We start from the raw sequence: 23,690 nt of genomic DNA, 5'->3' as shown, positions 1-23,690 counted from the left end.
GTGCATATGGTGAGCAGGAGCAGGACACGCGCGTTTTGCTTTCACACTGGCAGCGTTTGTCACGCGCGCCTGAACTGCGGGTTTTGTACAGACAGAGTAGGCTACTCTATAATGGATAAGTTGGCATTGCTTTATTTCGTTTTCAAATACATTTAAGAGAAAATACTTGTCAAGAAGCTTATTTTATTAATAATTTCATTTATATAACTTTTGGTTCATCTTTGTTTTTATTGTTCGGGCAACGGACATTTGTTTTCTTTTTAAATTGTTTTTGGTCATTTGATTGACTGTTTAAAACACAATAGATATCATCAATGCGCTTTTTGGATGAAACTGCGGTGTATTTTGGCCATGATCAATGCATTGTCACTTTAACGCCGGTTTCACACTGCATGCATTACGCCGGTTTCACGCCGGTTTCACACCGCAAGCGTCAGCGGCGCGTGAGCAGCGCGTATTTTTTTCGGCGTCCATGTTAATCAATGAGTGCATTCACACCGCACGCAGAAGCGGCGCGGCAGCGCGTAGCAGGAGCAGAGCAGGAACAGCAGTGCGGCGATAGTTTCGGCGCCCAGTCTATTTTTAACGCGCCGCTTACGCTGAATTAAAGTGACACGCATTGATCAAGGCCAAAATACACCGCAGTTTTACCCCAAAAGCGCATTGATGATATCTATTGTGTTTTAAACAGTCACTCAAATGACCAACAGCAATTTAAAAAGAAAACAAATGTCCAAAAACAAACTTGTTGCCCGAACAATAAAAACAAAGACGAATCAAAAGTTAAATGAAATGATTAATAAAATAAGCTTCTTGACAAGTCTTTTCTCTTAAATGTATTTGAAAACGAAATAAAGCAATGCCAACTTACCCTGATTATAGAGTACTCTGATACACACGCTGCGGTTCAGCCGCGCGTGACAAACGCTGCCAGTGTGAAAGCAAAACGCTCGTGTCCTGCTCCTGCTCACCATATGCACTGCTCCTGCGCTGCTTACGCTCTGCTAATGCATGCAGTGTGAAACCGGCGTAAGTAAGCATAAGAGACTTCTTTCAAAAAACCTCACTGACTTTGAACAGTAGTGTGTAATGATTAATAATGACACAATTTTTTCCTTTTTTTCTTTTCACTATTCCTATAACAAAAGCCTTCTAGGTAAACTGAATCAGTAGCTACATACATTTTTTTTTTGGTTGTTTGCTCTATTCTATATATATATATATATATATATATATATATATATATATATATATATATATATATATATATATATTTGTGTGTGTGTGTGTATGTACATGTTATATAAACACAAACTTTGTTAGATGCGATTAATCGTGATATATATATATATATATATATATATATATATATATATATTATTTGAACTAGTTGGTAACAATGGAACTTGCGACAATAGCTGGCTAACAATGTGCTTTTGGAAAACACATCCCTGAAAGGTAAACTAGTAAAAATACACAGGCTAATAATTAATTACAAAGTAAAAAAGTCACCCATTCAGACATCATTACTCTCGGTCATATCACAACCCCTCAGCTAAAAGATACACCTCAGTGCATGGGACCATAGTTGTAATTTACAGAGAATTCACTGACTAACGATCAGAAAAGATGATGGCTATTAGTAATAACAGCCAACAAAACATTTAATCTGAAGATGTTCAACAAAGAGACTTCAATGTGATTTGATTGTAATAAACAGAATGAAAAGGCATATTATTCATATATGTGTTTGGTCCTTCACAGCCTGCACTATAATTCTAATTTGTTATAGTGTTAGACGTTGAAGGTAAGAAAAGGTATTCACAGGATTCAAAGCAACCCCTTCGAAAGAGAAAATGACCCTTTAAAATAAACCACGTTTTTGCTCATGTATACCTTTAAGGCTTCAAAGCAAATTAGCTCTATTATGATTGGCTAATCTCTGCTTACTGACAGTCACACTGTTGTTCATCATGCCAGGCCAAGATGCTGAATAGGCTACTGAATAGGCACTGATATGTGAACGTGGGCGGTCATACTGTATGTTCACATGCTCATGGTTGTCAAGGCAATACTATCCCGGTTTTTGTGGCTTATTTTCCATAAAAGATCTGTGAGGACGGAGCTTTGCATTTTGAATGTCAGAGGACGTCTACACACTACATCAAACTGTTATATTTCAAAAGAGCAAAGAAAATCCTATTTTCCATGAGATGTCCCCTTTAACAAGCGCCTCAAAGCTCCTGGTTTTAACCCCAGAGGCGATTTTTGGATTTTAGCCTTAAGACGGTTCAGCCCCATAACAGAATATGAGATGATGTGGGATTCTTAGAGGACACACTTGCGATTCATCCATATTCGACCAGGCTGACTTTTTACCTTCCAGCACAGCCATGAAAAATGGTGCAGAGGAAACTGGCAGCTCAAACTCTTCCTCCTCCTCCTCCTCCTCCTCCTCCTCACTCTGCACCTAAGATGAGTATATCTGATCTAGAGAGAGTAATACACTCCTCTCCCACTGTGCCGCCCACTCTCCCTCTCACACAAGAGATGCTACATTTTAATAACTGGGAAACGGAGAGAAAGAGAGAGCGAGCAGGAGGAGGCCTGGAGCGTTGGCGGTGAACTGCATTTTCTTCATGCGAGACCTGCTTTTAGAGTCTCTCTGTACAGAGTATATTTATGAAAATTTCTGCCTCAAAATGCAGCGAGACACATAAGCGCTACCCTGAGATGATAAGAATGAAAGCCGGGGAATGACAAGAGGCGAGTAAAACAGAGAAACCCACTTACTGAGGGACGTGCAGTGAACTAGGTCACCACTCTGTTAAATATGCAAGAATAACTGCAAGGAACACACACATTCTGAAACATCATTCATTCAGGGAGTGTAAAATCTGATTTATAAAAATAGCTAAACCTTCCTTTCCCTGCAGCACATTACATATGCCCAGATGTCTGACCTGAAGGTACACCATCAAATGCAAAACCCATCAAATGATGTGCAAATGCTTTTGCTCAGATGATACTCTTTCAAAGCTGAGGAGATTTAATGGAGTTCTCAGTTGTGTTTTAAAAGGGGTCCTATTATACTTTTTTACATTTTCAACTTTCTTTAGTGTGTAATGCTACTGTTTGAGCATGAAAAAGGTCTGCAAAATTACAAAGCACAAAGTCACTCGAAAGAGAGTTATTCTGTACATCAGTGCGCACTGTTTCTGAACTCCCTGAAACTCTTATGTTTTCTTTCCAGGAACGAGCACGTCACAATTTCCCTCATTTAAGTAATTTCTGCCCAAGGCATAAGCAAAATAAAGGGGCGGGTCCTGGTTGAGTTAGTTAGTAGTGTTGAAACTCACGGTTATGGTAAGGGCCGTGTCACACGACCAATCACAACACACTGATCCAGCTGACCAATTAGAGCACATTGTGCTATTCAGAAGGAGGCGCTTCATAGAGACAGGAACTAAACAGATTGTTACTGACAGACTGGGAAGAGAGGTGCTGCAACAATGTCAAATATGGAAAAAAAAGTGTTTTTGATCATTCGAGCATGAAAACATATTCTAGTAGACAACAAAAACAAAATCAAGACTTAAAGGGCATAACAGGTCAAATTCAAAATGTCCTTAAGCTTTTGACATATAAGAGGACATCATACTATAAGAATATTCTGTAAGTTGTTAGTCCAAAAACAAACCAAGCCCAAAGAACGACTCGTTTTGGAATGTGCCTAACGTCATAGATATTTGAAAGACCTGCCTCTGCAGAATAAGATCAACGCCTATTCATCATTGCAACTTTGATGTAATATAGTGACGTGTTAGTGAGATGACGAGGAGAGAACAGCGATACAGGATCACTGGACTAAAAATTACATTACCTTCCAAAGGATCCTAATGCAATGTGGTTATTTATTTTTAACAATGTCAACAATATATGTTGAGCATTATTTATTTGAATTCGGTACATTTCACTGTGGATTCTTTGGTAGATCAGTCGCAATTCTAAGGCACAGGCTTTGCAAACAGACTTTTACGATATGCACTCGACAGTAATGCAACAACATGTAATTAACTGTGTTAATTCTAATGCCTGATCTGTGACCAGTGATTTCTGATATGTAATGATTCATGAACAGTCATATGTTCTTTGTCTATGTGTCAGAAAATCAAACCAGTGACTAAACGGTCAACTTCACATTGTTTCTCTTAGTAGGATGAAAATAATATGTTATTTAAACTGTGATTAAATTATATATAGAAAGCGATCGAAGAATGCTCCCTTTTCAATCGCTGGAGCTGTCAATCAAACAGCGCAAGTTTTTCAGTGACTTGAGTTCTGGACGCTCGCCAAAACTCCCGATATAATCAACAAATCTCTTATTTACATTGTGTTTGCACTGTTAGTTATGATGAAAGCATTTGTTAGTGTGTAGAAATCGAGTTGCAATGATGAGATCACTGCATTCATGCTCAACATGTCTGTGACCACATGCTACATGCTCATCACGACAACCTTTCATGCCATGATCCAAATATTATGCTATAGACCTAAATACTGTATGCTACAATCAACACTTTTCACAATAAGTTAACCTTGAGAGCTGAAATAGTAAAAAAGTTTTCAAGGGAGTTCCACATGTAATACGTGGCTATTTCAAAGATGTCAGCCAATCACAGCAGTGGGCGTTTCCACTGAAGTCACAGCAGCTACGCCCCTTCAAACAGAGCGTTCAAATCAGAGGCTAAAATCAGGGTAGGAAAAAATGCCTTTTATTTCTAAATTATGAACATTTTTGATGTAATCATACTAACATTATACTGTAAGTGCACCCCAGAACGCATTATAAAATAATAAATAATGCAGTTCATGACCCCTTTAAGTATCACCTTTATCTAAGACTCTTTAGGACACATATGAGATAATTGCTGACAAAGTAAATACAGAGATATAGAGCTATATATTAGGGTAGCATAGCATTTAAATGTAGAAGAATCTGATAAACAATATTGAATATACTGAAATCATATTGTATCTTGAAAAATTGTAGCACCATTTGAGATTGAACACAAATCTAGATTGAACACAAATGAGAACTTTGTTTACTCTCATTGGTATATCCAAGAAACCAAATATCGATATAAGTCGCAATGAAAGTAGCATCAGATCTTTTCTTACCTATTGTAAGATACATCCTAGTGAAACGGATTAAAGGAAAGAAAAAGAAAGTAGTGCAGAGACATGTTTCCACCGTCTGTTGATTGGATGGAGGCAGATTGAATGAGAGCAGTTGATTGTAAGAAAGGGGCAGAGTTTAAATTGGACTAAATGATTGGAGAAGTCCAGCATACGTCAGTAGAGAGAAGACTGACATTTTAATGGAAGGATCGAGTTATGGCACTTTTATTTAAAATTACAAGGTCATTTTTTTATGAAACATGCATGGATGACTAAATAATATTATAAATATTATATTATATAATAAATAAATAAATGTTTTTTTCTAAGGCATGTTTATAAAAGCTACTTAAATGTCCTAATTAAACTAAGGCTTAATCCTAGCTTAATCTAAGCCCTATCTGTGAAACCAGGCCTAAAGTTTGATTAAAGCTATGCTGCATATTCCACAAATTACCTTCCCGATGCAGCCATTTAATTACAGTATATCTCTGTAGGGTACATTTGGGCTCTGCTTTGTCTTTTCACCTTCCTGCAATAACAGGATGTAATTATCAATATCAAGTAGGCAGCATGCTGTAGATGAACAGGCTTTGAAAACCGAGATGCATGGTTACTAGGCAACCAAATGTGAGATTCCTATATCATTAACAGCCAAAACAAAGTTCTGAAAAAAAACAACAAAAAAAAAAAAACGGACAGTGACCGTGAGATGAATACAGATCTAGAGAGGGAATTTAGCCTGAGGAACAAACAAAATGGCGCATTGAAACAGGCATATAAGATCAGCCAGATCTATAGCGTTCATCAATCCAGGAGGAAACAGACTAATTATTGTCAAATTATACATACGGTAAACCTTCAGGTATGATGAAAAAAGAAAGGTTGAATAAGTAAATACTATAGAGACATATAGAGCTATTAAAATAAATGTGGATATATATAGCATAACTAAATGTGGAAGAATCTGATTAGGAATATTTGAGTTCATACTGAAATAGTACCTTTGAGCACAATTATTTTTTCATTTTAGTTTAATTAAAGTAATTTAGGTTATATATATGTACTATATATATATATATATATATATATATATATATATATATATATATATATATATATATATATATATATTTATATCTATCTATCTATCTATCTATCTATATATATATATATATATATATATATATATATATATATATATATATATATATACCTAAATTTCTATTTAGCTTCTATTTCAGTTTTAGTAATTAAAGTAGTACAGTACTTCAGTTTAACTTATTTTCAGTAAGTTGCAAAGGCAAAATTTCTTTTTTGCTTTTTTTAAGTTTCTAGGTGCTTTCACGCCATATCATTATTACCATAATTACGAGATTATGGTTTGTAAAAAGCATTCACGTCCTAGTACAACTCATAATTACAATTTGTAAACTGGTAATTTTCTGAGAGTTCTGGCCATCTGTACCGCCTGACCACTGCAGATTCATATTGGCATTTATAGTGTTGACATATAAATGCATAATTCGGAGTGAAAGGACGTGAACAGCTCCTAGTAGAACGTGACGTGTTGTCATCTTGTAATTATGGTAATTACAGTATTTAATTAAAGTTTTTCATCTTTATTTAAATTAATAAAAATAATTTGAAATAGCTTTAATTAACAATCACAATACTGACCCTAATGTCTCAAGTTCTGGTAAAGAATTAAACCCAATGAAAGTAGCTGAAAAGGTCAACCTATAATTCTGATATTTTATTTCAAAGAATGATAGTGCTGGTAAAAGGCTTCAGGTGCAGTTGTAGTTGGCCAAATGCAGTTTTGTGACTCAGCTTCACCTGCTAGCACTTGGTTAAATGTTTGTAATTGTAAGTTGATTAAATCTTTTTGTATTGCCAGCACTAATCAGTCAGCAGCTGTACGGTTGAATCATTTTCAATTTCAGTAACTGTATAATGTTCTGAAACAGCTAAACTGACGGCCGCTCCAACTCAGCAATCTATCTTTTATTGGAAACTCCTGCAAAGACCAGCAAAAAGAACAGCTTTCAAGCTTTTACATCTATGAGAAGGCAATACCTTGACTTTGCAGTGAGAAGTTTCTTTCTTTTTGCTTCTGCTCATTGAGAAACATGGCCATGTTTTATGCATATACGAACTTGAATAATTTAAAAAGGCATTTTAAAAAACCATTCAATGTCACTTCGGGGAGCCAAGTTGTTACCAAATGCTTGTGCATGTTCAGATTATCCAAAGAAATTGTGCACAGAACATGTCGTGCTTTAAGTTTTAAAAAGCTTTTTTTTTTGCTCCTCTAAATTTCTTGCGATGCAAAACAAATATGTGACTTGAGGCATGCAAACAACACTAAGGTTTATGAATGAGGTCTGGAACCTTCTGAACAATTTCATCACCAACAACAAAAAAAAAAGCCCCCCAGAGTGGCCTACATGATCCTGAAGCCATCGAGAACAGTTATCTACCGGAGGGCGGCAATTTAGCAGTTATCTAAATCATATGCTCGGTAAGAGCTCCAAATGGGCGAATGAGAAATGGATGAGTCAGTCAAATAATGAGCGCTGCTTAATGCAGGTAAGGAAAGTCCTGCAGAGTCTTGAACAGTAATGACATATCCCTGATTCAACCAAACGTTCAATCAAGCAAGAAATCCTGACCGAGAAAGCCTTGATAGGCCTCAAGAACTGAATGATCCCCAGATAGCATATATCAGGGCCTCATCTGGGCCAACTATGGCACATATAGCTCAGTTCTGGCAGCGGCAAAGGTCATATGGGTCGTATCTGCCCCACACACATCAAGCCGGTTTTAGTGGGAGTTGTGGCTTGCTGTGTGTGGCCCAGATGTGGCCCATGTGACCTTTGCCGCTGCCAGAACTGAGCCATACGTGCCATAGTTGGCCCAGATGAGGCCCGGATATGTATGCTATTGCCAGCCACAGTCAGGTTGAGGCATCGCCGTCATTCCATGTGGTATGTGGGCCAGAAGAATGTGGGAGATGTGGGCCACAACTGGGCCAGATGTCATTTGCTATCTGGGTCTCACCGAACAGCTCATCTCCCGAGAAAAAAATGAATCAAGTTCAAAATGTTCAAAGTAGATGCACAAAGTTGATTCTTGTGCACAGTCATGAAAAGTGCTACAGATTTTCATGACAACAGAAAAGTTTGATTCGTAAGAAAAGAATTCGGAGAAAAGATTCTCCCGTATTTTACCTTGCTATCCCGCTATCATCCCGTTAAAATATTTTCCTGTATTTCTCCCGTATTTTTTAAAATCTTTCTATAAAAAAATTAACATTTGCCATTGTTATGGTCATGCTCCATTGTTTGAGCGTCAGGAACGCATCTTTACGTTTAAAAGTGGCGCTGATCAATCTTAAATTGGCAAATCAAAGTTGGTTTGACATTCCAGATCAAATCTGGATCTTCTACCTGGAGCTTTAGGAACAATATCTTGTTGTTGTAGCTGCCAAATCCAAACAGAGAACCTTCGATCATGTGAATCACTTGTTATATTGCATACTTAATTGCAAAGCTTTGCCCACCTATGCTGTTGATGATACACTGAATCTTTTGTATTCCGTGAATGGGGTAAAGACTTCAATCTCAGATTATAATAACATAAAAATATGGTTTCATAAACTATGTCTAGCTGAAATTAGCCTAAAAATCTGAATTGAACCACACTGGCTCAATGGTAAAACATGCCTGTGGCGACATTTCTGCAAAATAATATTACGTTGCTTCTTGCATGTTTAGCGACACTTTCAAAGTGAAATGTCCAGTGAGTTGTGCTAAAAGCTTGTTTAATTTTATCAGCAACAGATGCATGAGAATCTGCCAACGTTGTTGTTTCGCTGCAGTTTGAAATTAAATGTATGGTGAGTGGTGCTAAAAGGTTAATGCTCTATATATGGCGTTTGGAAATAACAAACCACCAACACTAAACTGTACCCTAAACTTAACCGACAGAGTTAACAAAAGGAAACATGAGATAAAATGCATTAGTTAAAGCAACCATGCCATTTATGTCTTTTTATCATGCTTCATGGGACTCGTATCCAACTGAGCAAGTTTACTATTTCAGAAAAGCCATCCATATGGAGCTGGTTATGTCATGCAAACATCAATATGTTTTAGTTTACAAATCATACACTATGGTAAAAAGCGTTGTACAAGGAACCGCATGAAATGATAATAACTGATAATCTGCCCCTCATAATTTGTAAGGAATAACATTTGTTGGTGTTTTACTGCCAATAGTGTTCATTTCATCTGGAAACTACATCTTTAGAGTTCTGTTAGGATAGGAAATAGGATAGGATAGAAACAACAACAACTGTATGCTAAAATGTAACATACAGCTTAATTCTACAGGCAAAACAGAGGTTGGAAACAGGAGTAATCAAATTATATTATTATATTGACAAATAAGACACACAAATGCATAAAAATACATTTATACTATAAAGTTGGCTTGATACTTTAGGAAGAGGGTCTTTCACATTGGGGATCATCATATTTGGGGGCATCAAAAAGTCCGAAAACCCCTGTACAAGAGCAATGGGGCGATTGAACAGTCAACAATCCCTGCTCAGTAACACTAGTCAATCTGGGTTCGATTTGCGACTGCAAATGCTTGCTTGTGGTCAGAGGGACGTCATGAGAAGCCTGTGTGCCAACTCAGCGGTAATGTATTCCGGCTTGAGAGTGTGTGCATTCTGAGCCAGGCAGAGGGGCGAGACAGATTGACAGAGACAATGAGTGCAAAAGAGGACTGTCCATTCCAAACAGTGGATTCGTTTGGGTAATTGGACCGTGCATTAGAGAGGGGCAGCCTGCCCTTAATTGCTACAGACATCTATTACTGCGCATCAACGTGTATTATTTCAAAAGGCCTGGGCTTTGGAACAAGAGCAGTGAGTGAGAGAGAGAAAAAAAGGGGGAAGAGTGTCTGTTGGTGGCTACAAGGACCTGACGCTAGAGGTCTCAGCTAATATGTTCTGTTCCGGAATGTTCTGGAATCCGTGGAAAGAATCTTGATGTGCTGTATTTATCAATTACACTTCAAAGTTGCATTCATCCAGAAGGTTAATTTGGAGCAAGTTCAATTTAAAGGAGACATATCATGAAAATCTGACTTTTTCTGTGTTTAAGTGCTACAATCGGGTCCCCGGCGCATCTACCAACCCAGAAAACGTGAAAAGTGACAACCCAGTAACTTTGTTTTGCTAAGCCTTTCACTACAAGCATGTTAAAAAAGAAGCCGATCAGGTTTCTACGTCAGAAGGGGATCTTATTATAATATTACCGCCCCTTAATCTGCAAGTTTCCACCCACGGTGCCGCCATTTGGTTTTCGCAAGCGACAAAACAGTGTAACCAGTTCTAACGTAAAAATTTGTGAAAAGCATGCAAACTGTTCTGTCGTCGCTGCACAGACGAGCACACAACGCTATTTGACGTCACAGCTATTAAAAGTCTGTATTATAAAGACCTCAGGGAACTGTGTCAACTTGTGTAAAAGTTAAACATGAATCATTGTAACTCCACAACAACTACATACATGTATCCACTAACCATTCAGTCCAGGTTCAGTCTAAAAGTTACAACCTCTTCTTGAGTCTCTCTGTAAGGGTGCACTCCGCTACTGGTTATTTCTGAGATTTTGGATGAGTGAGATTACTCGCGTGTTTTGTTATTCCTGGTGTATCCGAAGCTCGTGTAAAGAATCGGCCCTCTTCTGAATGGGGGCGCGGCGCAGCATTTAAAGGGACACACACAAAAATGGCGCGTTTTTGATCACACCCAAAAAGGGGCAAATTTGACAAGCTATAATAAGTTATCTGGGGGGTATTTTGAGCTGAAATTTCAGACACATTCTGGGGACATCATAGATTTATATTACCTCTTGTGAAAAGGGGCATAATATGCCACCTTTAAAGGTCTCAAACCCCTTATTGACTTACTTCCAGGCCACCTTAAAAAAGAGGGTGGTCACTATTGTACTCAATTGCCACTGAAAAACTCATATCGGTCATCTACTCTCTCTCTCTGTGTGTGAACCCACTGCAGAAACTGACTGCCACTAACCAGTGAACACACACCAGCAGCACTGGCATGAGTTTAGTCTCATTGCTGCTGACACTGCACACCTGCACGGCCCCAGAGACACTGGGGGAGAGAAGAGAAGGAAGGAGAACTTCCTTATAGAAGCGTATCCCATCTAATTTAAAACTAGGCCACTGCAGATACATAGACGAATGGTCGCCATGATGTCTGAAAAAAGAAACTGTCCCTCTGACTTACATCAAATATAGGCTAGGCTAATGATAGAGCTACAGTAGCGGGGCTAAAGGCTCAGCTTCTGTCCCAGAGTGGCACACATTGACCCTGCCTGTTTTAGGACAAGTTTTAGAACTGGCGAAACTTTAAAGCATTTTCTAGTAGGCTATCCTTTAAAGGGAGGCATCACATTGTTTACAAGGCAAAGAATGATAATGTCAGAGAAACAATACATAAACTAAACCATTTGACTACAGGGATGTGCGATATATTGGAGACTATATAGACCATTTCTGTGTTTAGTTTTAAATTAAATTCAATTAAATAATGATCCACTTTTTCTACTGATTATGATTTTAGTGGTAAAGTTATATCTGAATTAATATTATAATAATAATTTTAAAGGTTTTAAATCAAGTACATTTGGAGCATTAATCATATTAAGCTACAGTGGAAAGTCTGCAGGTTCCTTGTAGCTACAAAAAAAAGACAAAAAAGTCCCAGTTTTAATCTGATAATTTTCAGTATGCTACAGGAGAGCCCTGTTTGATTTCCTGGTTTAAACTATAGGTCGACTGATATGGATTTTCGAAGATATCACCGATAGTGTTCGCAATTATTAGAAAATGATTATTAGTATTATTAGAATTATTGCAATTATTAGAATTGTTGCACAAATACAATAAACAAATGAAGACGGAGAATGGGAGCTCCTGTGCATGTACAGTCTCAGCACTGTCAAAATAAAAGTCCCACTTATGACACTTACCAGCAAAAGAGAAAAAACATATCAGCTGATGCCGTTATTTAAAAAAAGAATGCGATATTGAAATATTGGTGATATATATCGTTTGACCACTAGTTTAAAGTGCCTAGTTTAACGTTTTTAAATACCTTCCATGTAGTGAGTAATATAGCTGTTTAAATGTAAAAGATGAGCACTAGCAGGGTTGTTCCTAATTGAGTGAAAGATTATGACAATTATAGAGGCCCCACAAAATCCAGCAGTTATACAATATGCAGGCCCTTGTTCTGTAAATAATTATAATATTTGTATTAGTTGTATGCCTGAGATTTTAATGAAAACCATAAAAACATGCAATTTGGTAAAATAAGTTTGCCAAATATCTGCTCCTCTCCCCTCCCTAAAAATGGTTTAGTCTGAGTAGAGTAGACCAATCACAACAGACTGGGCCATCTGAGCAATCAGAGCAGAGTAGACCAATCACAATCTCTGAATCTTGTTGGTGTACAAGCATTTTTGGGCTGTTTGAACCGCTTATACAATCTCTTTAGTGCAAGTCCAGAGCGGAGGGCAATCCTTAAAAGACTGCTCCCTTCAACGCTTGTCCGAGACCAGGTGGGATACACGCATAACTGCAGTTAAACCTTTTGCAAACCACTTGCCATCAATCATAGAAGCTCTGGACACCATCCCTGCTAAGTGCAGTTTAACCAATGAAGCCAGGTCAGAGGCCAGTGGTCTAAAACTTCATGTCCACTTCATGACTTCGAAAAAGATCAGATTCGCCCAGCTTGCTAGTTATAAGTGAGCAAATATTTGTGTATTTTGCCTTTGCTGATGTTCAGTAAAAACCTTTATTTGCATTTAATGTTATCTGTTTTGTTATTTTGTAAGAAATCCCTGTTAGGTTACATTCGGGCCTCCATGATCATATCTTCTACAGTATATGATATGGGCGGAGGGTGGTTGGGGCCGACATTAATATCTTTTCACGCAAATAATATATTAACAAACTTTTATGTTAGATGCGATTAATCGCGATAAATTGATTTGACCGCACTAATTGTAATACTATAATAATCGCGATAATTCGCATCTAACATAAACGTTTGTGTGTGTGTATATATATATATATATATATATACACATTATATATTTACAAACTTTTATATTAGATGTGATTAATCGCGATTAATTGATTTGACAGCACTAATTGTAATACTATAATAATCGCGATTAATCTCATCTAACATAAAAGTTTGTGTATATATATGTGTGTATATATATATATATATATATATACATTATATATTTTCAAACTTTTATGTTAGATGAGATTAATCGCGATTAATCGATATGACATCACTAATTATAAAATATATATATATATATATATATATATATATTAGGGCTGTCAATCGCGATTAATCGCATCCAAAATAAAAGTTTGTGTTTACATAATATATGTGTGTGTATGGAGTATAATTATTTTCTCTATATAAATACACACACATGCATATATATTTAAGAAAAATGTGTTATTTATATATAAAATATTTATATATAATATAAATTATATATAATATAAATATATATACACAGTATATACATGCAAATATTTCTTAAATATATACATGCATGTGTGTGTATTTATATATAGAAAATAATTATACACCGTACACACACATATATTATGTAAAAACAAACTTTTATTTTGGATGCGATTAATCACGATTAATCGTTTGACAGCCCTAATATATATACCACTCACTAATTATTGCTCTCTAAGGTAGAATAGATCATATAAACGTTTGGTGTGTGTATATATATATATATATATATATATATATATATATATATACAGTTCATACATAAAAGTATTCCCCTGCAACATGTGGGCACTCACTGTTGTGTGGGCATGTTTGTAACGCGGGGCCATTAATCAACATACACACTGTTCCCAATCTCTCTGCTGACGGCGAAAAACACACACAGCTCCATAAGCACTTCCGACGTACTGTTCCTAGTAAAACCAAGCTGGCAATCTGAAGGAAGAGGGAGGCTGCCATACTTCCCGAGAGAGAAAACACTAGAGGCATGGTGCACGACCCCACCAAAAAACCCCACAAACACTCACTGCCACAAAAACATGAATGAGAAGACTATAAATATAGTTTCAATGAGAACACAGAGAAGGTTCACAAATACTGGCCCCTGAGCTAGACAAACACAAATACACACACAGAGCAGCGGGTAGTCGTTTTCATTCAAAGAGGGCAAGAGGAAATGTGATTTACAAATGATGACAAATTAAAACAGTAGGGAGGGTGGGTGACACAGCTATAAAAGCATCTGGACAAATGTCAAATACATAAAGGGATGCACATTATTGCAGTATGACAGTATCACAGTACAGTGTGATAAATTTGTTTTGTTGCAATGGCTTCAAGCATGACTCGTCCAAACAGAATTTGGTCTGAATTACAATAATTCTGTTTAAAAGTTTCAGATCGGTAAGATTAGTTTTGAAAGACGTTTCTTGTTCACCAAGGCTGATTTTACTTGATTAAAAAAAAAGAGAAAAACAGTAATATTGTGAAATATGATTACTTATTTAAATAACTGTTTTTGGTTTGTTTTGGTTGTTTGTTATTTTAAGGTGACGTAGTTATATTGTACTTACTCAAATAAGTACTGAGTAATATTAATTAACTACATATACTTATAGAGTTACAGTTAGAGTTCATTTTAGGGTTAGTTACTTGTAACGCATAATTTACTGTTATTACTATAGTAAATACATGAAGTAACGTAACTACGTCACATTAGAATAAAGTGTTACCCTGTTTTCTATTTGAATAATGTTCCTGTGATGTTAAAGCTGAATTTTCAGCATCATTACTAATTTGCAGCTCAAAAGACTGGATAAAATATTGTGGAAAAAATATCAAAAATCAATATAATATTTTTTTCAGGATTATTTAACTTTTGATTAATGTAATGTGTCCTTATTAGATTAAAATATTAAAATTATCATCATTCATTTAATAAAAAATAAATAAATAAATAAAATAAAATACTTGGCCTAAACTTTTAAACTGTACTGTTTATAATCTGTTTAGAATGTTGGTTTCACTTTTTAACTCAAGTGTTAAATAATGGGAGACATATCATTCATAAGTTAATAAATAATTGTATATTTTAAGTTTACCTTCATCAAATTACAAATAAAAACAGAAATACATCAAAATGGCTCAAATGCTTCAAATTTCCGCGCCATACGCATAAAACATTTGAGAATAAAGCAGCGTTTCCATCCTATGTGTTTAAGTGAACAAAATAGACAAAAATGGAAGTTGCTGCAATCGGGGAAGCCATTGTGGCTCTTTATTGCTACATCATATATGAGAGATGAAATGCAATAAACACTGACATGTTATCTGTTATTTGGATGCTGTTGTTTGTGAATGCAATCGTGTGAGACGCTTCTGGGAGGGAAATAAACCAAATCTTTCTGATGACAGACTCTGGCTAAGGCATTTCAGAATGATCAAACCAACATTTGAGATGCTGCGATGCGATTGGTCCACTGGTTAGTCCAGTTATTCAATCACATCCATTGTTGAGGCTAAATCAAAAAAAGGATTTATTCCGTAAATGTGTTTTTCGCGCATGTCTTCTTATTGGATAAAAAATGGATCCGTAAAATTGATGTACATTTTTTTTATGTGCATTTTTTTTAGAATTTATGCTCATTTTAGCGTCTCTTTCCACGCGCATAAAAAAGTGAGCGTTGCATGATGAAATGAAGGGAGATCTGAATGCACGTCAGCGGAGCGAAGACAGTGATCACAGGAAGAATAAGATATAACATTATGATTAACATTTTTGCACTTTTTTATCACATAAAAATATATTTATGCATGCATAAATCGCAATGAGATCAGTAACACAAATGAATAAAATAAAGTCTAATTTGATCTCATGCTGACTTTAATTTGTTTAAGTAGCAAGCAAAAGTAAAATGGTGTTGATAATGGCTAACATATGTCAGTGACGTACCAAAAGACATCGGACATCTCTTACACTGCATTACCTCTGAAAGACTGTCAAGGTCATGAACACGGTTTCTAAGTGTCACTCTCAGCTGATATGGGGAGATGTGACTCTGCACTCCTGACAGGAACATGCAAATCTATTTTCCAAAGCAAACATCAATCCAACATGCCCTTTCCGGCCCTGGAACATATTATTAATGAGTCAGGACACTGTGTTGTTCAGGAAACATGTTGTTTCTCATTACCGTACGGCTATACAGACAGAATGCCACCGTGGGCTGCTGCCACAGTTCCCTGGACATTACCAAGTTAAGGTAGGGAATACTAATGCAGAGCTTACGCACAAATACACACACACACACACAAAATCGGATGCCCTGAGCAAAGCTGGAAATTTTGGGGAGCTGGGCTTGCCATTTTCCACTGGCCTGCTGATGCCAGCCAGAGGCGGTAAAAGAGAACCGACCCTACTAGCCCACCCACTGAGAATGCATCTGAAATGATGACCCACAACATCACGCTGGCGTAACCACCCAGCAAGGAGCTGCCTGATAGCGATGCACACCTTCTGGCCCCATGCAACGCCTTGTGCACGACAAGCCCTCCTTATCAGGTGAGAAGAGAGGGGCGAGCGAAAGGTCAAGCGTCGCACACCCACTCCAACGTAAACAGGATAAATGTGGCAACCACATCAACCTTTCTAAAACAAACTTCTTTTTTGCAATCCGCAATGCATACTGCATTATAAGTTCTGTGTGCGGGGAAATTCAAAGCTATGCATTCTGAAGCAACGATGACCTTCTCCATCACTGACAGATCTTGCTGATGTACTGCACCCAACTCCTCCTTTTTTTCTTCTTTTTTTCTCTCTCTCTCTCTCAGAGATCAGTGTGCAATGAAAACATTGCGCCTTTCACATTTTCCCACTCATCCGCATCCATCCACTGCATCAGCTGGCAATGGAGACATGTCATTCTCCTCATTCAAATCAACGTGTGCTGATACAGCAGTGCTACATAAAGCTGCGTTTGATGGAAATGCATCCGGGAGGCTCGTGCATGAGGGGGGTGTTGTGTCAGTGGCATGGGGAACCTCCGAGAAGCATTTTTTTTTTTTTTTTTTTGCTGGAAGAACTGCCTCTGCAGTGAACCCGTTACGCACAAGGCACGGATGCACAACCTTTAATTAGCTATGCCTTTATAATAACGCATGGGTATGGTAATGAATAAAGCTATTTTCAGATGCATTGCGCAATCAAGCTGACGCTATTAGCAGTAGTGATGGCTCAGACCAGCATTTGGGTGTTTAAATATGCATTTAGCTTTATATTAAGAAACAGTGAAAGTTTGAATGGGAAAATATAGCCTATGTGAATAGGAAGCTACTGCAGCTAAGGATGGTCTCCCATTCTTTTCTGTAAATAAATGATAATGATAAAAAAAAAAACTTCCGTCACGCAGTAAAATGATCGTATTTAAGATCATAGCTCTCACCTGCCAACAGTCTGGTTGGCGAGCTGTCGCATCCGATTGAATTGCTTCTTCATTTTTGTATCTTTTTTTCTGCGTTAAAACCTCGAGCGCAAAACAATCCGCATTTCTCTCAAAATAAAGAGACGTAATCCGGTGCGAACATCCCCGTTATTCCCATCACACGCCCTCATGGCAAACCGAAAGAGGGTGGAAATGTCCTAAGATGCGTGTTTCAGTGCATGTTTGCGCTGCTGCTCGGCTGAGATGCTGCTGGGCGATTCTCGCATCGGCGAACTGACAGCAGCGGAACGACGCGAGCGCGGTGCAGCATGGGAAATGTAGTCTTATTACACACGATCCATGTGCGGAGCGCTTTTTTTTATTTTTTTTTATTTTTTATTTTTTTTTGTCTTATGCTGGACAGCCAGGTATGCAGTGGAGCTGATAGCGTTTAATCTGTACTGCAGTGCAATTCATTGGTAGCATAAATAATGTTTGTAGACAACTGTGTAAACAATGCTTGGATTCAAAAGGGTCTTACAGTAGGCTATAGGTTATTGTAGCCTATGATACAGCTTTCATTGGCTACTTAAACGCCAGGTAAAGAGGCAAGTCATTTTTTTAAATTGGAGTAGCAATGTTTTTAACCATGGTTTGTGAAATTCTGCTTCAGAGTAGGTTTAGCATCGCTTTTTGTCGCGGTTAACTCTAAATACAGTGTATCCTAGCAACAGACAACCACCTCATTAAATATTCATGAAGTTTGTAGGCCTACAGTAGCAGAAACTTTCCCGCTGTGTTTAGAGTCTCTATGTCTGAGGAAAATGTCGGACAATGAGTGCACATTAGCACATAATATTTATTTTAAAAAGCACATTTTATAAGCACAAAGCTAGAACACAGTTAAAAAAAAAAATTGCTGCCTTAAATTAAGTACAATCAACTTGGATGTTTAAGTCTTTACAACTTAAATTACATTAAACTAACTTAAAAATGAGCTGAACCTTGAAACATATGAAAAACTTATTTTGATGTGTTAAAGCAATGTAAAAACATAGGCCTATTGATCATATAATGTTTTACAGTGAATAGGTAAAATTATTACCATTATTTATTAGTTTGTTTGTTTGCTTAAACAGATTCTGACGTTTTTCAGATTAAAGGCACACAATATCATATATTTATGGTATAATACTACACAGTGTTGCGATATTAAGCATAATCTGTTAAAAAATCTTGGATGTAACACGCCTATTAAACGCGTTAAGTGGAGTGATGAAGATAGCTACTAAGGCCTACTCTTTTTTTCTCCTCTTTTTTGCTGTTTGTATCAGATATGGTTGGCTACAATTTTGCAGATGAACAAGAATTAAAACAGGTCACTGGATTTGTCCAATCAGTGCTGTTGACCTTAAAAATGCAAATAAGGACGTTAATGCTGTAACCCAGGATTAAATAGCCTATGATGAGCCGTGAAATACATGTAGGCCTTACACCCAGGATATCAAAATGCTGTAAAAATCCATAAAGAACCAGAGGAAGAAAGAAAGAAAAATATACACTTTACAAAATATGAACACTCGATATTAGTTTTGCTTTGTGTTATTTCCACTGGGAGATGAACAAAGACTAGATATGGTTTTGAGAATGTTATTAATTTCCACTGGGACCTGAACATGAGCTGAACTCCGGGGCTTTATGAAGATAACAGTGCCATCGTGTGGCTGCATTCGTGTAGTTTGACTTGCATGATAAGGGTTTTCCACAGACTCCACAGTCCTGACAGCCAGAAACTGCATTATTTATAGTGGAAATCAGATTGCATCTCAGGAAAGTTTCAGCGAGAATTTTTAAAGCGGGGCATGTAGCCTATTCATGAAACCATGCCAAGTTTATACTCTCATTATTAAAAAAAATTGATTAAAGATAAATCCAAAGATGCTTTACAGACCATGAGAAAACAATTAAACTGTTCATATGAAGATGGGGAGGACGAGAAATCAAACTTGTTAGATGTAGGCCTACATATAGGAGAATTCTGAGCCAAATAGTTTTAAAATAGAGAGGCGTTGAAATGGTGATGACAGGCTATACCACATGGTCTCATTTTGACAAAAGGCTAAGATGATTGTGATTCACACATCCAACACAACAGAAATTTATTTTATTATTTGGCATATGCTTTCAATCCAGTTCCATGCACCTACAGTCGTGAAGCAGCATGAGGTTAAATAAATGAAATGGTTTGACAACTTTCTTTCCTGTGGTGACATGCTGGAAACAGAATGTTGGTGCTATACACATCCGTATCTATTTCTGAAATAGCTTTTGATAATATAAAAAAAACACCACTTTTGCTGGTTGATTACAGGAAAGAAGATCTATAAAACCTGGTGAAATCTATCCGTTAGCATTCCCATTAATAACAGTTGCTTGGCCTCTCATCGCTGCTTGCGTAAACGGAAGTTGCAATAATCTTTTCTTCTCTATTTTGATGTAGCCTACATCCGAGTGAAAAGGCTTCGCAAACAAGAACAAATGTAGGGCGGGACTTGATTTTGTCCATGTGGAATTGATTGGATGGTTGTGGTTTGCTATTGGTGGATCCAGTGAGAGGTTGCTCCGCCCTCATGTCAGTAAACAGGTCATCAGAGAAGAGAAGAGATGAAGCAAGAGGAAGGGGAAGTTATTCTGATTTAAGATTTTGATGGCACACAAATTAAATAAAAAATAATGATGTGCACGGATGAATCATAAATACTGAAATATTCCATAAAGCAAACTTAAAACTACACAACTTAACTACTTCACTAAAACATAATTTTACCTTTATGTAAAACATAAATTAATTTTAATGTCATAATAAAGTTATAAAGTAAATTTTAGCTGGCAGTGTGAAATGGCGACAGGCAATATTTTGGAATTCACAAAAGATTAATGTTTTCCACATCTGGAATCTGCAATTTGTTTTCCATTCTAATCTGTCCTTTTTACTATTGACACTTGTATGTGTAACTGATTTAAATGCAGATTTGCTCACAGCAATCATCGGGGTCCAAGCAACAATGACTCTTGTGGACAATAAGATGTTGCGGTTGAAATGTATCTTTTCAAATACAGTGCATGCATAATTAATGTGCAAGTCAATATTCTGATAATAGCTTTATTCCCCAAGCACATTTTACCAGTTCCAAACCACATCAATCTTAATAACTACTATTAATTTTGTATATAAAAAATGATAAGTGATATATAATTGTTAACGAGGGCTGGAAGTGAAAAAAAAACAACAACATACCTTATATACAGATATGCATTATGCTGTACAGCGAAATGCTCATACGGTCAGCAGGGCCACAAAAAAAATAAAAAAAATAAAAATAAAAAAAAAGGTTGAGAAGAAATGTTAACTGCAAAAGACTTCAAGAATTAAGGTGAAGAATTAGATGTGAAACCATGTGTGAAACCATGAGGAACCCTTTAGTCTCCAGTGCTACAATTTTCCAGGACTGCAACCTACCTGGAGTCTCCAGAAGTACGTTTGTCAGGTTCTCAGAGACTTTGCAATGGTAAAGAATCCTGAAATATGACCTCCACTTAATAAGAATCACAAGCTGAAGTGTTTTAAATATGAACAATGATTTTAAAAAAGGTTTTATGGGTAGATGGGTTGAGAGTGCAATTTATAGTATTGCATTCGAATTACATCCTTCTCATGGGCATTTAATAATTTTTTTACTTTTCAGAGTTAAATCTCTTATTTGTCCCATTTTTCCTCTAACAGAAAAACTGGTGAACAAACCTCATTGGTTCTTGCAAAATCTCAAACGTGCTGCGTAACACACGAGAATGAACCTCATTGGTTCTTGTAGAAGCTCAAATAGGCTGCGTGACACATAAGAATCAATCTCATTGGTTGAAGCTCAAATGTGCTGCGTAACACGAGAATGAACCTCATTGGTTTTCGCACGTCAAATGAACATGCTTAAGCTTCCGTTTACCACAGATGATGTGTGAGTAGATGAATGTTTTCATGTGAATAAAAGCCTAAATTAAATCCATTCATCAAATAAAGTGACTGTCCCTTTATAAAATTTTGGAACGACATGGGGGTGAGTAATTCATGTCAGAATTTTCATTTTTGGGTGAACTATCCCTTTAAGATGTGGTTTGGAATTGGTAAAATGTGCTTGAAAAAAAAACATGATCAGAATATTGACTTGCATAACAAATATGTACACAGTTCATAATATATATATATATATATATTTTTTTTTTTTTTTTACAGCACAATCCATCTGAAATTTTCTCTGATAATTAGGCTTTAAACAGGTTACAGAAACACACACTGGTGTCAAATGGTACTGACATCTCTATGTTGAAGAAGGTTCATGAACATTTGTCATGGAATTTGTCAACTACAAATAGAACAATCAAAGCTTTTCAAAGAAATGGACTCAAGCTACAAAACTAACTCACCCCTGCATCACCCCTCCCCTAAAAACGGGCGGTTGTGCAGTCCATTAGTAGTTAATGGGGCAACAGGTGGGCAGTGCACTGAGGCCTAAGGGTTCAGAGGCATCACTGAGTAAGTGATACTGAAAAATAGCCACTCGCTGCTCCTACCACAGGGGCCCCATTAATCTGGATGGCTGGAAACCGAGAGGACATCCTATGAGCCTTGATCTCGACCCTCTGACCCCAACACTGTCATTCGTTTTTATTAGTCTGGAGTCAAATGTTAATCGCATCTAAGCATTGACGAATCTTTTAGTGCTGCCAGACCTGTGCAGGAACCATGAACGGGAAAACAAGCAGTTTTGGACGCTCTCCTGACTATCTTAAATCAATGTGAAAGGTGGTCCCAAGCATGTACATTCCCCCCAAAAGACCCCTGCCTCTATATTTCCACCCAAAGCCCACTTCATCATGCATTTGCCATTCTGAGAAGAGACAGGAATGTAAGAGGGGAAGAGGTCAAAGTGGAAAATGGATACTGCAGATATGATGAATAACGTAAAGCTCACGAAAACAACGCAAATATAATTTCATTTCTGCATGTATAGTGTGTTTACCGTATGATTTACAAATAATCACATGGAAAATAAGATACTTACCTTAAAATCAGGCTATTGCTGTGCCTTCAATACACTTTGCTCTGGTGACTGGTGATTGTCTTAAGGCAGAGCTGTTACTGAGCTAATAAAGCTGTTTCCTCAAAGTTCACAACCTTTGGTACCACTGACCTTCGCTGTTGATAGTACCATGCTTTCCATTCAAACTTGCATGTGGGATATTCCTGCTTGATACTGCCGACTCCAAAGATCTTCCTGATGCTAATACAGATGATGATATAAAGAAAAAACCCGGCAGCACTTAACTTTGCAGGAGTGAGACTGTCAACAAATAAGTATCGCAACTCAAACTGCTATTTCTTCTTCAAGTGATTAATACAGAAGGTGTTTGTCATACCTGTCCTTGCAAACATTACAATAGGCTCCATTGTCGAAATATTACTGAATCACTTATTGATTTTATTTGATTAAAAATAAATGTTTAGCATTACCTGTTAACAACGTTTACGACCTTGTGAAAGAGAATTACACTTTGGCATATATATATATATATATATATTTTTTTTTTAAATAGGTTCCTCTTTACAGAAATAAATAATATACTTATTTATTATATACAATCTGAATGTAATGTTTTCAGGCAATTAATTGCATGTTTATTTGAATTCATTGAAAATTAACTAGATGTACCGCATCGCGGTACAAAATATGACCGCCGCTCAGGCCTGCACTGGCTTTCCACAAAAATAAATGACGTGGAGTAATTTGGCTGTATTGCGTGTTTATGTATATACCTAAAAAAAGTAGTAGTATGTGCATGTCTGTCTGTGTGTGTGTGTGTGTGTGTGTGTGTGT

The 23,690-nt window shown here is 36.9% G+C and overlaps 1 protein-coding gene across 10 annotated transcripts in view; it reads right to left on the bottom strand.

The window, feature by feature from the left end:
* Positions 1-18,056, bottom strand: part of arhgap44a (Rho GTPase activating protein 44a) — a 57,301-nt gene extending 39,245 nt beyond the window's left edge. For 9 of the 10 annotated variants that reach the window (XM_079866276.1, XM_079866278.1, XM_079866282.1 and 6 more), the window contains exon 1: positions 17,782-18,045. In XM_079866276.1, the coding sequence (XP_079722402.1) occupies positions 17,782-17,834 (53 nt within the window). In that variant the 5' untranslated portion in view covers positions 17,835-18,045. Of the gene's footprint in view, positions 1-17,781 lie in introns of all 10 variants that reach the window. The other variant, XM_079866277.1, reaches the window with a different exon arrangement.
* Between the last annotated feature and the right edge of the window lie 5,634 nt (positions 18,057-23,690).

Source organism: Squalius cephalus, assembly GCF_949319135.1.
Source record: "Squalius cephalus genome assembly, chromosome: 1".
In the NCBI taxonomy this organism is placed as follows: Eukaryota; Metazoa; Chordata; class Actinopteri; order Cypriniformes; family Leuciscidae; genus Squalius; species Squalius cephalus.
The sequence above is the reverse complement of the archived record's forward strand: the minus strand, read 5'-3'. Positions and strand labels throughout refer to the sequence as shown.